At 36.5% G+C, this 15275-nt stretch overlaps 1 protein-coding gene across 6 annotated transcripts in view; it reads right to left on the bottom strand.

Moving 5' to 3' along the window:
- CSNK1G3 (casein kinase 1 gamma 3) overlaps window positions 1-15275 on the bottom strand; it is a 92761-nt gene that overhangs the window by 59545 nt on the left and 17941 nt on the right. For 3 of the 6 annotated variants that reach the window (XM_009636552.2, XM_009636553.2, XM_035892104.1), the window contains exons 2-4: window positions 11736-11807; window positions 6688-7101; window positions 2934-2974 (exon numbers count right to left, since the gene is read on the bottom strand). In XM_009636552.2, the coding sequence (XP_009634847.1) occupies window positions 2934-2974; window positions 6688-6865 (219 nt within the window). In that variant the 5' untranslated portion in view covers window positions 6866-7101; window positions 11736-11807. Of the gene's footprint in view, window positions 1-553; window positions 581-2590; window positions 2701-2933; window positions 2975-6687; window positions 7102-11735; window positions 11808-15275 lie in introns of those variants that run through there. The other 3 variants (XM_035892108.1, XM_035892107.1, XM_035892106.1) reach the window with 3 other exon arrangements.

Raw genomic sequence — 15275 nt, 5'->3', positions numbered from 1 at the left:
ACTTATTTCCAGAAGCGGCTCAAGCAGAAATTCCTTTAGTGGTATTTTGTTAGTGGTTAAGCATTCTGCAGAGGAGATACATTTGGGCAATGGAGAAATTTGTCAAAGGGAAAGGGGAAAAGAATGAAGGAGAGGAAAGAGCTTTATAGGGAATATGAGATTTAAGTGAAGTACAGGGTCATGTAATAAAAGTAGTAAATCTAACAATAAATGAAGAGGTGAGCAGGAAAGGTACAGTTCATGTATACCAAATGGTTATTGCTCATCACAAGATGAGGAACTCCTAAAAAGAGTCCAGAGGAGAGCAACTAGGATGATAAAGGGACTGGAGCATCTCTCCTATGAGGAAAGGCTGAGAGAGTTGGGCTTGTTCAGCCTGAAGAAGAAAACACTGAGAGGGGACCTCATCAACACATACAAATATCTTAAGGGTGGATGTCACGAGGATGGAGGCAGACTTTTGCAGTGGTGCCCAGAGCGACAGGACAAGGGGCAATGGGTGCAAACTGAGACATAAGACGTTTCAATTGAATGTGAGGAAAAACTTCTTTACTTTGAGGGTGACAGAGCACTGGAACAGGCTGCCCAGGGAGGTTGTGGAGTCTCCTTCTCTGGAGATATTCAAAGCCCGCCTGGACGAAGTCCTGTGTAACACGCTCTAGGAGAACCTGCTTTAGCAGGGGGGTTGGGCTAGATGATCTCCCGAGGTCCCTTCCAACCCCTGCAATTCTGTGATTATGAACAGGAACATACTTGTATAATTTTGTCCATGAGGGAAATATTAATTCAACACAATAAAGAGTTTAAGTCAAAACAGTAGATTATAAAATCCATTTACTTTTAACATCAGAAGCACTCCTGAAAGCTGCTATATACATGCAGCCACCATAACTCATGCTCTTGAGAGAAACCACACAATCCTCCTGCACTAGAGTATATGGTTACCATTTATAAAACATCTGGCATAGAAGATGTCTCACTGCTCACAAGAAAACAACAGAATGCTACCCCGAGGCCTACAAATACAATTTTAGGATACTACAGAAGATATATTACCACAACTGTACCTGCCAAGGGTTACTGCTCTAACTAGAATACACACATAATTCAAGTAATCACATTCAGAAAGCTAACTACAACAGTTACAAAACAGCTAGGAAATTAAGAGTGCCTCATTTAGGATAACAAAACAAAGACCAAGCATAGGCCCAATGACTGCTCTCAAAACACAAAGAGAGTAAGTGTCAGTGATAGGGAAAAACTGTTAGGCTTACATTTTAAAAGGGAAGGGATGGTATACCATGAGCAAGTACAACCTACCTAACTGTTAGCATAAAGTTCTGGCACTGTCTCCAGTAGAAGAAGAAAAACAGCAAAAAAGCAAAATTCAATTAAATCCTACAATTTAATGCAGCCGCTTTTAAGAGACTGAACCTTGTGACCCAAATCCCTTCCAGTTTGGAAACAAATTCAGAAGAGCTGAAAGATATATTAAAAAAAAGGAGAAACATTAAGAGAACCCACTAGTTCTACCTGCTAATAAACGTATTTTTACCTTACAATGACGATGCAGGTTCCAGTGCTGATTTTCACTATGATTCCTTACATGTGTTATTTATTGCAAAGACACTATAGCTTTTCATACCACGAATGTAAGAGGACAACTTGAGAAGTTAACTACATATTCAAAGTTCCTTAAGTGCTAGTAGTAAATTACAGGCATACTTTACTACAGTGGTTCTTTAGTGACTTCAAAGTTATTCAGTGATGACACTTCAAGCTAAGTTGCCACTGAATAGCATCTTCGAAAGTTAAAATGGGTTGAAATAGTAGCTGAGTTTATTAAGTTACATATATAATAAAAATGGTTTTATCAAAAAACACTGATCAGATTATAAAGTTCTCTTGCTCTAAATAGAGTAATTTGTGCTTAAAAAAATAATCACTATCTTGCAAAGTGCTTCTGAATGTGCTTTATAGTAAAACTCTAGGATCCATTTAACCAGAGGAATTCTCAGACCGTTTTCACGTTTTACTGGACATACAGGATAAGTTAAAGATATTTTAAAACAAAATTAATTTAAATCTGGTATAATGCACACACGCTAATCCTCAAAACTGCATCCAGTGTTGCTCTTACAAACCGCAATTTGCACGTTTTTAAAGCTGTAACTACTCCTGAAGTAACTATTCTTCTAAGCAAGAATAGTGATACAAATGTTTTTCAGGAGTTTATTATTTACATTTGTAATGCCTTTTAGATTCTCCATCTAAAGCCTCGTATTTCTGTTTTTTGACTTTACAGAACCAGAAATTCATCATAGTATGCTACAAAAAATGTTCTATCCTACTGCAGCAACAAGAAATTAATGGGAGTCCTCAAATTCCTTCAATGGCAAAGAGCAAAACAACTGAATTTCATCTTGAAACACTCTGGTTACAAAACCAGTCATTTACCAAGAAGTTAAAAGTACCCAGAAGCAAAACATGAGGTAAACTGAGCAGTTCTGATGAAAGATTCAGGAAAAAAAACCAGAACAATAACATATACAGGCAGTCTGCAGAATCTCTGGAGCTTCTCTGTAGTCACCTGATGTCTGATTCACATTACATTCGGTGTTCCTCTACTTGTTGCAGAAAAAAGGAATCTATGAGGAGGACTGCTGAGCATATCCTTGAAGCAGCAATCAATCACCATTGACTTCACAAACACACATAGGTTTATCTCTGAGAACAGTGACAACAATTAACACTGGTTTTATTCAATATTGTCCAAGCATGTAATTACATCTATCACTAACTGCTTTCATTTAGTCAGCTGAAAACATACAAGACTATTAAGGATTTCAGTTAAAGAAATCAAACCGTTATATATGAAAAGAACATTCTGACTAGCTTCTCATCCCAAATCCTTAAAAAAAAAAATAACTTACCAGCTTAATTGCCATATATTCATTTGTGTACAAATTTTTTCCTTGAAAAAAGAACAAAAACAAAATTGTGAGACATTGACTCTCATGTTCAAGCAAAATGTTATTTAAAACTTAGGAAAGTCTTTGAAACATTTTTGATCTAAGGTGCTAGGTGTTGTGTCAGTGACTTAAAAAAAATGTGGCTTTATTAGGCTGATACCATACCTTAAAGACAACTTTGTTCTTGAATATTATAAGAAGTGGCAGTTTTTCTGAAAGAGTTACAGCTATTACACCAAATTTGCAAAATTTATATATGCTAGAAAAGCTTGAAAATGGGTGTATTACTGTAAGTGAAACGTGATATTCTACATTTCCGTATTAATTGCTGAAAATATTGAAAATTTATTTTAAAATTATCATATGGTTTTGGGACACAAGACACTAAGTACAGTCAGAATTAACTAGGACTATTTTATTTCCCTCAATTCTGTAATTTACTAAGCTTAAAGTTAGGACAAACAAGGCAAGAATATTAGAGTTAAATGCTTACACCATTTGGAAAATGCATCTGCTGCTTTACAATTGATTCTGTAACTGGGTAAGTATATTTCAACACGCATTACTTGAAATTGTATGTAAGGACTAAAATATTAAACAAGCTTTATAGGTGTAAAATTAAAAAACAGATAAAGGAAAAAAGTTGTCACTTCTGACACCTTCTGTTTCTCTACAGTCTTCAAATGAGTTCGGTGTGTATTATTTTTAATGACATTCCTACTTTTTTCTCTGTCTGAACTTCAGGTTTAGCTCAGTTTTGTTAAAGAAATCAAACAGGGAAAAGACATGGATCAAGACAAAAAAGGTTCCCTGTGAAGATAATTACATTTATAGTCAAAGACTATGATCTCAGCTCTAATCCTCGTTTTTAGAAATAGAGTACTCTTGAAAAGCTGAAAAAAGATCTATTAAAATCTCGTGTCCATTAAGGGATCAGCTTTAAAAATATCAAGTTACTTGAAGGTTGTACAATAATAAACACAGCATCAGTATGGGCAGCATGCCCTAATCTGACCACCAAAAGGTAATTCCAAAATTCAAAAAATAATTCCAAGACCTATCCGGGAACAAGAGTGAAAATCTAGGCATCTGAAATAGTTATTTCTTATCTTATGAACATTTGAGTTACATTTCTGACAAAAAGTGTACTTGTTTGAAGTTGCTTCCATGTCTTTGCATGCTATTACAACCTAGAAGACATTAAAAATAACTCTTGCAGGGGCCCTACTCATTCAGTCTACCAGATATATAAATCAGCTACTGTAGCAGCTAACAAATCCAGTTACAGTTAAATGACTGGATATTGGGTTCCAGTAGCCAAATGCAGTAATGACAGGCTTACCATTCTGAAGAAACATCAGAAGGGACATTATAACTTCCCATGTGGTGATTCAAGACAATTGTCTCTTTAAAATATGAAAGACAACAGGTTTGACACCACTGTTGATCTATCTCTAAGCACAGAACAGGTATTGAATAATGCATCACATGTAGTAGCGACAAGCTTTCTTTTACTACCCCATCAGTTCATATTAATTGTACCTCAGAAGAGCCTTAAGATTTGTTAATCAATATTCAAAACCATTTAGTCTGTTACAAGTTAATGGTTGCACATCACAGACACTCATTTGCTACATACAGCCAATTTACCACTTGACCCACAAGCCACCACAGAAGTCTGGCTATTCTTTTCTTCTCAGGTGGAAGAACTACAGTGACTACAGATTTATAACTGAATTAGTCTTTTAAGATTCAACCCATGCTCAAAATACATCCGTGTTTGCAGAAGTACACAAAACAAATTAAGTGCTTGTGTACAACTTTGTAGGAAGGATGTCCACTTTAAGTTACTTGCTAGTGTAGTCATGTAAATGCAAAAATAACAAATATAAATCAGAATCTGTAACACCAGTCTTAACTCCTGCTTTTAGTAACACATTTAAAACATCTTACCCCACAAACAACAATAAGTAAGGATTTAAAATATCTATTATATATGCAAAAAAGCAGATGTTGAAAAGGAAAAGCCTGCCCTTGTCCTGGTGGCTGTTGCAGAACAGTACACTACACTATTATCTTCCTCCTATTTCTTTTACTTGTTTGTCCTATTTTAATTCAGTACTAATCAGACTTAACTATTTCAATATTGTATGTAGAATGAAATAGATGTTTTCACTCTGTATCTGCTGCAAGCAAATGAGTTAATCTGATATTGGTCTGAATTAGATAATAAACTTTGTACATTGTGACCACTCCAAAGTAACAGACAGCAAAAAATAACTTTATTAGTTTACAGTTGCCTTCAGTAGTAAATGTGACATTAATTATACTGGTTTGATTTAGTTCATAGAGAAGTTTAAAAGAAAAATTATCATTGAAAGCCAGTTTAGAAAAGTTCAGGACAAGTTGAAGACAAGAGTTTCAGCTTGACTTGTGAACTGCAGAGGCACATATATAATACTGTAAAGGCCAAAATTATCAATCTTGTTTAACTATTAATAGAAACAACAAGAGTACCTCTTATTGACACTATGTTAAACTCCGTATCCCCAGTCAAGAGCTCCAGCAATGTTATCTTTCCCCCTCTACAGTATTAATATGTTAAACTTGTTTACATTCTGACTCAGACTAGATATAAGGCCCCCAGAAAGCACTATATTAAAAACATGTTATATTTTATGCATGTTCTAACCATGCATACATAAGCATACTATATTTTACACAAGCACTATATTATAAACACTGTCTGAAGGACAATGAGTAGTAGTTTTACCAGAGGCGAAAGATCAACAGAAACACAACACCTACATAGCCCACCCTAATCTCAAATACTCTACTTTCAAACCCAGCTCTCTTCAAGCCTTGAAGCAGTGTATTAACTCAAGCCTTCCAGGAATACCAAAATAAATTCTTGCCATTAAGGGTCAAGTTACATTTGTTAACACATACAGAATCCCCAGATCTTGAAAACCCTGGTTAATGATACTGTCATCATGGCAATTTAAGTTCCCAAAACTAAATATATGCTCTTCCAAAAGCACACACCCATCATTTAGGGTCTATTTTAATAAACAGTAAAATTTCCAGATTTGCTGCCCAAATTCTTCTAAGTTCAGTAGGTCATTCACCTATCTCCCAGATTCTGTCTACAGATGGATTCTCGCTGCCCCTGTCTAACAGCAGCTCACTGTTTAGCCTCACCACACTGCTGCTGGTGGAAAGGAAACCAAGAAATCCAAGTTTGCTGCTATTAAAAACACTGTAGTGCCTGCTACACTGTCTGCAAGAGATCTCCAAGACCACAGTACTATAAGCCAAACCCACAGCAAAAACATGTGTTTCACATACACTTAGCCCCAAATCCATCTGAATAAACTGCTTCAGGAAGCCAAGAAAGGTAGCAAAATACAATAACCAGGAAGTAATTCCCAGCATCTTGGAAGAGACAACTGACTGAATTTAGGATAGCACTGCACACAATTATGAAACATTTTTAGCCCCAGAAATTCTCCTGCTACAGACATTCTTGATATGTGATAGAGCTTTCATTGGCTGGGGTCAAGCCACAAAAGTTGTGCAATGCAAATTTAACCTATCTGAAGCTTGAAAGTAGTTTGAAGAGCTGTATGGTGTGTTCATGTAGACATTTTCACACCTAGACTGCAAACAATGGCATTGAACAACATAAACTGAAATAAAAACCCAAGGATCTTACCTAACCGTAGTTCTCCAAAATTACCACATCCAATTTTTTTGCCAACTCTGAAGTTAGGTCCAACCATTAACACTCCAGAATTTGAAGAACCAGTTCCACGTGGATTATGGCCTGACCTCCCACTAGGCCGTGGCATTCTTTCATCTGGCTTGTCCTTGTCTTTCTTTTTAGTATCCATGCCAAGTTTACGGTACTCCACTTTGATTTCTTTCTCTTTTTAAGAATCAGTATAAGCAAACTCCAACTGGACAACGCGAGAATGGAAACATCACTGGTAAAGTGCCAAGCTGGTTACTGTCAGTAAGTAGTCAACAGCAGCGTGTTCATCCCATTCGCAAAGCTTTGGTAATATCTGTAGCAAAAATGTATCTCCAGAATGCACGCCAGCAGTATTTACTAGTATTTACAGGAATTCTGTTAAAGAAAAACATAATTATTCAATACAGTCAGATTCTTGTACAAAATTACCTTGCCCTTCAACAGTCACACAATTAAGCTATAACTAATTATATTTGCTTTACAGATCCTCTATGAAAAGCACTACCGTAAGGTTAAGTCCTCCAATTTTAGCACATAACAGTAAGTGATATTGGTGTGACTGAAGTGAACTAAAAAAACCTCAAAGCTTAATGCAACAACTTATTAAAAAAAAAACTCCAAACAAACCCAACAAAACTACTTCCTGACTAGGCAGACACACTTAAAATCAACATTTAGACACTCATTGCACCTTAAGCCAGCTCTGCAAAAGAAAGCATTTTATTTCTGTGGGGGTTTTTTTCCCCTGTAGTATCTGTTGATCTAATGAGATGCTCAAGCTACACAGTTACAGAAGTTATAGAAAGATATTCCAACTTAGAATTATTCCATTATCTTTCCTGCACTATAATTTCTGAGAAGCACAATTTATAAACTCATGGCAAGCATACTTCAGTTCTTTCAGTAACTCCTAGAGTCTGAAAATAATATATATTTATTTATTCTCCCCTGCACCATTTAATTACATCGTAAATTTGCTTCCCCGCTCCCCTTGCCCACCATTTAGCATCATTGCCCAGGCATGGATTTAATGCAAAAACATAATCTTGGCTTACTGCTGCAACACAGAATCCCAAGAAAGCTTTTATTTTTATCTTGCCCATAAGAGTAGTGTGTATTGTTTTCTGTTTGACAAAAGTGGTTTAAAATTCCAGAATTCTGAAGATGGTTGGTTGCTATATAGCCAGAAGTTCAGGGAGAGTTAAATATCTGTTCAAAATTATTTTGCTTCAATGTTGGGAATACACTGCTGTAAAAGAAAACATCCTTTGAAAAACTAAGATGTGTAGCACATGTGCTACAGCCTATTTTAAAGATAGTCATCAGGAGCTTATTTTAACACTTTGAACAGAAGACTTCCATTTCTTAAACCCATTTCTCACCAAGTATAATTATTACTCACATCACAGTTTATTACAACATTTTAGAAATCAAAGAGCCAGTAGAGAAAAGATACTAAAAAATATGAACAACCATGCAAATAACTGCATCTGCTGATCATGGATATTCACAGCATGGTCATAACCAGGTGATATTTAAAAATCACTGACCAACAGCTGACTAACCTATCACCTGAACAGTGAAGCACATGGAAATTTGTTTAGAGAACAAACATGATCGCCTTACTAAGGAAGGGGGAATGAAAGACTTGCTTTGAGAACAATGAAAAAACACAAATGCAGGTTCCAGTCCCAGTAGACCTACTTAATGCAAGCAAAAAGAACTTCAGCTGTGAGTTATGAATGCAGTGATGTGGTACAGTATAGACAGAGGCATTTAAGAGAAAAATACAAGCACATTTGGCTATAACAATCTTGCAGGTTAAAGTACCACACCTAGATATACTAAAGTCACTTTCCAAACCACAGGTCTCATAGGAACAGACTCAAGGGGAAACAGTAAGTAATTTTTCCTCACCCACCGTGCTGGAAAAGCTATGGAAGAAATAAGAAAACTAGAAACTGAATGCGTTGAGGTAGGACTTTAAGGGCACAGTTTAGTACTTACAAAGAAGGTCAGTACATTTGATGTAGCAGGATGCATGAATATTTTAAGTACCAAAGAAAAAAGACTTATGTTCCATATCTTACCAGTTCTCCAGTGGAAAATAACAAGGTAAATAATACTAGAATTTTTAGTGCTGATACACAGGCTTCATAGCAAATAGAAGCAACACACTGAAGCACAGCATGTTACTCCTTGGTGATGGCAGTAACAAAACATAGACAGTTACTAGCACAATGCTTTGGTAATTTCAGTAGCAATGGAAGGCCAAACATCTTGGCACTATTTTCCACATACCAAAATCTTCATACTACCAAGAGCTGAAAGACATATCTTTGAACGGCAAAAGGCTAGAAAGGCACTAATAGTTCATACCAGTGATACCAATGGGCTCCACAACAGAGCACAATTACAGAAGGGACTGAGTATGCAGGCAAAGCTGAAGAAATCCAAATCCGATTTCAGAGTTAATAGGATTTTCAGCTTGCAAGTTTTCCACAGCTTACCTGTTAACACATATACAATACCTAATCACACAACAAATGAGTTTAAAATTGTATTCTTCTAATGCATCACAACTTCATTTTAGAAGGACAAAACAGTTCCAGATTTGTCATTTATTTCAGATTTCCCCATTTAACTATCACCTGAGCATAGCACATAGCTTTGCTAGCCGAGTAGAAAATTTAGCTATAACAGGCTGGGTTCTGAGGGTGCTGAGAAGGCAATCATGATACGTGAGGAGCATTGAATAACAAGCAGGCAACGTGAGGACAAAGGGCACCAGAAACTCAGTCACAGCACTGAGACAGTGGTGATCTCTAAGAAAGCAGTTGTGAGCCAAAGAAAGTCCATCATCACCAGAAAAACTTCCAACTCGCACTGCTTCAGCTCATGTGGCAATACAACAGTACCAGAGAAGCCAAGCTCGGAGCTCGAGGACAGATTATTTAGTATTTATGCAAAGCACATTAGCTGCTCTGTGTGCATGCTTGTCCAGGTGAAGCCTAGCAGTTAACACTGAAGCTCTGACAGTGAGGAATTAATTTCCACAATACCTCTTTTTAACCCATCTATGATCACAGAAAGATCTTTAATTGGGAAATAACAAATAATAACCACACCCACCCCTTAACAGTATCAAGATACCAGAGATGAGGACTTGCAATACATTTAGAATCTTCATTTTTGAAATATCCAAATACCTTCTTCTACAACTTAACAGTCTAATATTTTAGATAGCAGTTTATTAGGCACTAATGGCAACAGACTTTCTCAAGTCAGTTTATACTAATACTACAGAATTTTTCCTGGTTACTCAATAAACACACAGCCCCAGAATTTGAAAATGTCTCATTATAAACACTACATACTTCCGCAAATACAAAATCAGATGCTCCTTTAACCAATTTAAAATATATAAGTTAATTTATTAATTTAAAAGCTAATTTGGAACAGAATCCTGACAAAGAAACTATTGCCAGTATTTTTTAATTCCAGTCTTCACTGAGACTGAAGGTATAGCAATTTAAACTTAAATTACTTCCAAGAACTGAGCTAATTTATGAAAAATCAGGTTTTGTCTTTTTTTTTTTTTTTTTTTTCAATCTTTTGCAAGAAGCCCACCCAGCTGACCTCTCACTCCCCCTCCTCAAAGTAACAGCAGGAAGAAAGTAAGATAAAAAAAGCTCATGGGTCACAGTGAAGACAGGGACCTCATTCACCAATTATGGTCACACACAAAAGAGATTTGACTTTGGCAAGATTAATTTAACACTAATTAAAATAGCGTAAGATTGTGACAAACACTGAGAAAGCTAAAAACACCCTTCCCCCTGGCTCAACTTTGCAACAGTCTGCCCCGCGCAACAGTCCACCCTGCACAACAGTCCATGCATGTTCTCACTCCTCTCTCACAGCTGCTGTGCAGTTTTTTTCACCCTTTCTTATAATTTGTTTTTTAAACAAGTTTTCCTGGAGGTGCCACCATCCTCAGCTGTGCCCTGCAATGCATCCAGCCCTCACCCCTCAAAGGCCCCTGCAGTCCCCTGGCAGCACCTGGGCACAGGCACCCAGTGCACTTACAAAGGCAACACTGTCATCTTTCAATTTCATGAAATTCCAAACACCATAGGTGAGAATCTGCCTTTTTAAAAAGCAGCAAGTTCTTCCAGGAGAAATAGCCTACCACACATTTTTCAATTTAAGAAACCGCTGCTTCCGAAACTTGTATGTCTGCACACAGACCCACCCACCACAAGCTGCTTGCCAGATGTCATTTTAAAAACTGAGAATGCAGGAACAGAAAAAATGTTACAATAGATGCAAGGGATAACAATAAGTTTGAGTATAAGCTTCAGTATTTATCAAGTAGATTAGTTTTGTAAATGGCACTAGCATTTTGAGAGCAAATCACAAAACAAAAAAAACTAATAAAAACCAATAAAATACTTTATTAAACAGTAAATAAACTGATTACTGAATTCCTTCCTAAACAAACATATTTTCTCATAATGATCAAATAATGCTTTGAGTATTTTAGTGAAATTTAAGGCAACAATGCATACAACCAAATATATTAACACCACCATAAATTGCAGTTTCCAAAACCACATCTATTATATGGACGAATCTATTATATGGTAACTTATGGCCTTCCTTCTGCTGTTGAAGCAACAGATATTCCAGTTACATTAGGGGTATGCTTTTTTATATAAACTGAAATTAGCTCCTTTTATCAGATTCCTGCTAAACAAACATCAGAAGCCCCATACATTTTTCCACACACTGCATGTCAGAAGGAAGACTTACACAAGCATTCCTGTCACTGTTTCTCCAAGACGCAAGTGTTCTCTTATATTTCCTAATAAAATAATCTGCAGCTAACCTGAAATAAGGAGAACACTTAGACTTTCTTCATACTGAAGTTCCTGTACCACATTTTATAAAGTATTTACCTTAGAAATACAAAAGGCTTTGGTTTTGTTCATTTACACTGCACTTACCTATGACAGAGTTATACTGTTGATGGCAGTATCTTTTCTTCACCATAATGCTCACATTCTAGAGGAAAAGCACTAAAAGGCAAAGAGATATATATAGTATTTGCAATTACTTGGGCATGCAAAAAATTCTGATACAGAATTAAAGTAAGTTACAAGTTATGGGAATTGCATTCGTTTTCCTAAACTCTTAAGGAAGCCCCAGCAGATTTTTTTTGAACATTCAACATATTTTGTAGGGCTCAGAAGTCAGACACCATTCAAAAGTGTACATCATGTAAAGTGAAAAAATAACACATACAGTGTAAGCATTCTAAATTATTTGCATAATCCTTTTCTTGCTATGTGTTAGTTATATGGGCTATATTCTCCTCACATGCAACCTGCCTGAAAAATGTGCCATCCTCATTTCACAGCTTGATTTTCTGTTTAATTTTCGTTTTTCATCTCTGCCTACATAAATGAGAACACTTCACCCACAAGCTTCAGCCAGACATCAGGGAATATTGTTAGGATTTAAATAAGCGTTCTTGATCAAAAAATATATTATTAAATATAACAGCAAACACACCTCCAAAGCCAAAACAAAGTGATGCAGAGGAGTGAAATTATTATTTATGTTGAAGTATTAAGAGGAAGAGAAGGCGAAGAAAGCTATGAAAAAAGGCAAAATCGCATCACATAGCAGGAAAAGTGATTAGATCTTAAATAGAAATCAGATCTACAATCCACATAGATTCATGGTAAAAGGTGAAACAAGACTGGAAGACGTGTAAGGAAACAGTCAGAGTAACCAAGATGCAAAATTAACATCAGCTAATAGCAGGTTTATGTATTTGATGGAATTTAAGACATTCCCAAGCACTGTATAGAGAGTGCCTGAAAAGCAAGGAGAGAAGTGGTGAAGATGAAGAAGAATGAATTCAATGGCCAGATACATGTTTCAGCTGCCTGAGAGCAGTCATACACGTAACACTTGCAGAAGACTAAAAGGAATCTCGGGTTCAATTTTAGAAACATAAATCAAAATCGATGGCAAAAGAAAGCCAGGCTACTGGTCCATGTGAAGAAGCCAATGAAGAAGCACGTGAGGACAACTGCATTTGTTGGGTCCACAGAGAATTAGTTATTTCTGCTAGTACCAGCTTTAACACATTTGATATAAGAAGTCAAAGGCAAAACTTACTAGCTTGGATTCACCAACACATTGGTGTGGCTAAACTGCTTGCTCTGGAACTACAGCAGTTACTCCTGGCTCAGGAGGATTTGCTCACTCCTCTGCTCCTTTAAATGAACAAGCTGTAATTCACCTACATGCATTATCACTTCCAAACTTTTCTGCACTTGACAAGGTTCCTTCTGAATTACAACAGGTGATTAAATACTGCTTCAACAAAGCCAAGGACTAAATGGACCACTCCCTAAAGACCTCTCCTGTCTAAAGGTTGGATGAGCGATTTTGTGCTATTTGAAGAGGACAGACAGACAACTATTTCCTTGAAGGGACATGTTTACTCTACAGAATATGTTCTACAAATGGATAATTGCACACAAAACTTGCTTAATAACAGACAAGGAGACTCCAACTCCAAAAATCCAGCTTGTTTGAAATGTTTTGTACTCTCTGCTGAAAAAAATTCTACATAGAAAGCAACCCAATGAGTTTAATGGAATTACACAGGTGTGTAAACATAAACAATCCTTCAATTCACCACTGTACTCAAACTGTTTTTAATTTAAATTCATGTTGTGTAATTGTATAATCCTGAAGAATTGAAACTGAAAACTCTCGAAGGATACATACAGAACTAGTCATATAGAAATTAAAATTAAGCAAATATCTCACTTCCAAATGAATTCACTGTGGGAAAACTGAAGTAGTTTTCCCCCCTCTAATAAATAGATTATGATCTCTGAACAATTTATACTTAAAGAGTATTTGCCTAAATGTCTAAAGAAAATTTTTCAAAGGCACTGAAGAAAAACACTGTAATATTATATACATGGTGAATAAATAGGTGAGTCAGAAAAATATATTCAGGCTCTATCATGTCTTCTGTTCCATTATACACTTCGTATACTCAACAGCTCTGCTGCTATTGTTCCAAGTTCACACATAACCCAAAAGAACACATTATATATTAATCAAATGTATGCTGCTACAGAAAATCTGTAAAGCAAAACAATCTTTACCTAAACTTATACTGGAGAAATTTTCATTTAAATCCTGTTAATCTTTTCCTCCTTGATTCAATACTCAAAACCTAATAGAGCAGTGCAACACCAGCTATAAGAGAAAAGTATAATTACAGAAGTCTACAAAAATTTGATCAAATCTTCTAATCATATTCGTATTAAAGTTCTCCTTTGTCAAGCACCCTGGAAACAACTGCCATTTTTTAGATTGCACCACTATCAAATATCATACACACCCACTCAAACACAATTTCTTTCACATCTACTGGTGAAAAACATCCCAAAGCCCCAGCTGGGCTGGCAATCTTAAAGCACTATTGAGTTTTATTATCACACAAGTATTTTAATTTCTTGCACGGTCACATTCACGTAAGAACATCCCATTCAAAGTCTGCTTTAGATTCAAAGTCAACTTATTGCCAGAAAGCGTCAGGCTGCTAAAATTCAAAGTCTAATACAGGGACAGGCACACAGGAAGAAGTGACACCTGGCAACCATTTCAGACATCCATAGATTAGAGAGAGAAATAGCTACACATCTCTCTAAATCTCAGTTGAAAGTGTCCCAACTAACACTCCCAAAAACTATATCCCAAATAACAAGAACCCTACTCTGCAGCAATAATGACTTTCTAGGTCCTTACACAAGGTAGGGTAGAAGACTTACTCATTTAAGCACCTTCTTTATTCATACATCTCTCAAATGGCTGAGCCTGCAGCAGCAGCACCACTGTAATTACATGCAAGTTCACAAATTCTGAGGTGAATGTCATAAAAAATGTTCACATCCAAATCTGCAAATCACCTTTAAAATAAGAACTTACTAGCTACTTCATTCCTTTTTCATTTTCCAGCTTTACTCTGAAATAAACCTATTAAGAGCACATTGAAGCTACTAAATAAAACATTCCACTGTCCAGAAAAGACAAAGTTGAATGAAAGATGCAGTCATAACTGCTCCCTTAGGTATCATATGCATTACCTTTCAGAGTTTAATTACAAGATCCAATATCACTGCTAGTATCAGTATACTAACATTTTTCTCTAGTTTTAGAAAAAGCATACAGTAGGACAAGAGCTAAGGAGGAAAAGATTCCATGAAACAAAAGGAACAACGGTAAAGTAACACCTCTGGTTTAAGCATGTTATATATGTCCATCTGATTCGTGTTAATATGGAACAGTGCTAGGGCCGCATGATGACATACACTTGTATAACCACAAGCCTAAGAAGGGCAGAGAGGTTAATGTATGTAGTTCTTACCTTGCACTCCCCCCAGCCGCCTCCTCACAGGGGGAGGGGGGGCTGGCTGGGGACCAGGGCGGCATCTGCCCCAGCCCCCCCCCCA

Source organism: Egretta garzetta, unplaced genomic scaffold (assembly GCF_000687185.1).
Source record: "Egretta garzetta isolate BGI_Z169 unplaced genomic scaffold, ASM68718v1 scaffold473, whole genome shotgun sequence".
In the NCBI taxonomy this organism is placed as follows: Eukaryota; Metazoa; Chordata; class Aves; order Pelecaniformes; family Ardeidae; genus Egretta; species Egretta garzetta.
The sequence above is the reverse complement of the archived record's forward strand: the minus strand, read 5'-3'. Positions and strand labels throughout refer to the sequence as shown.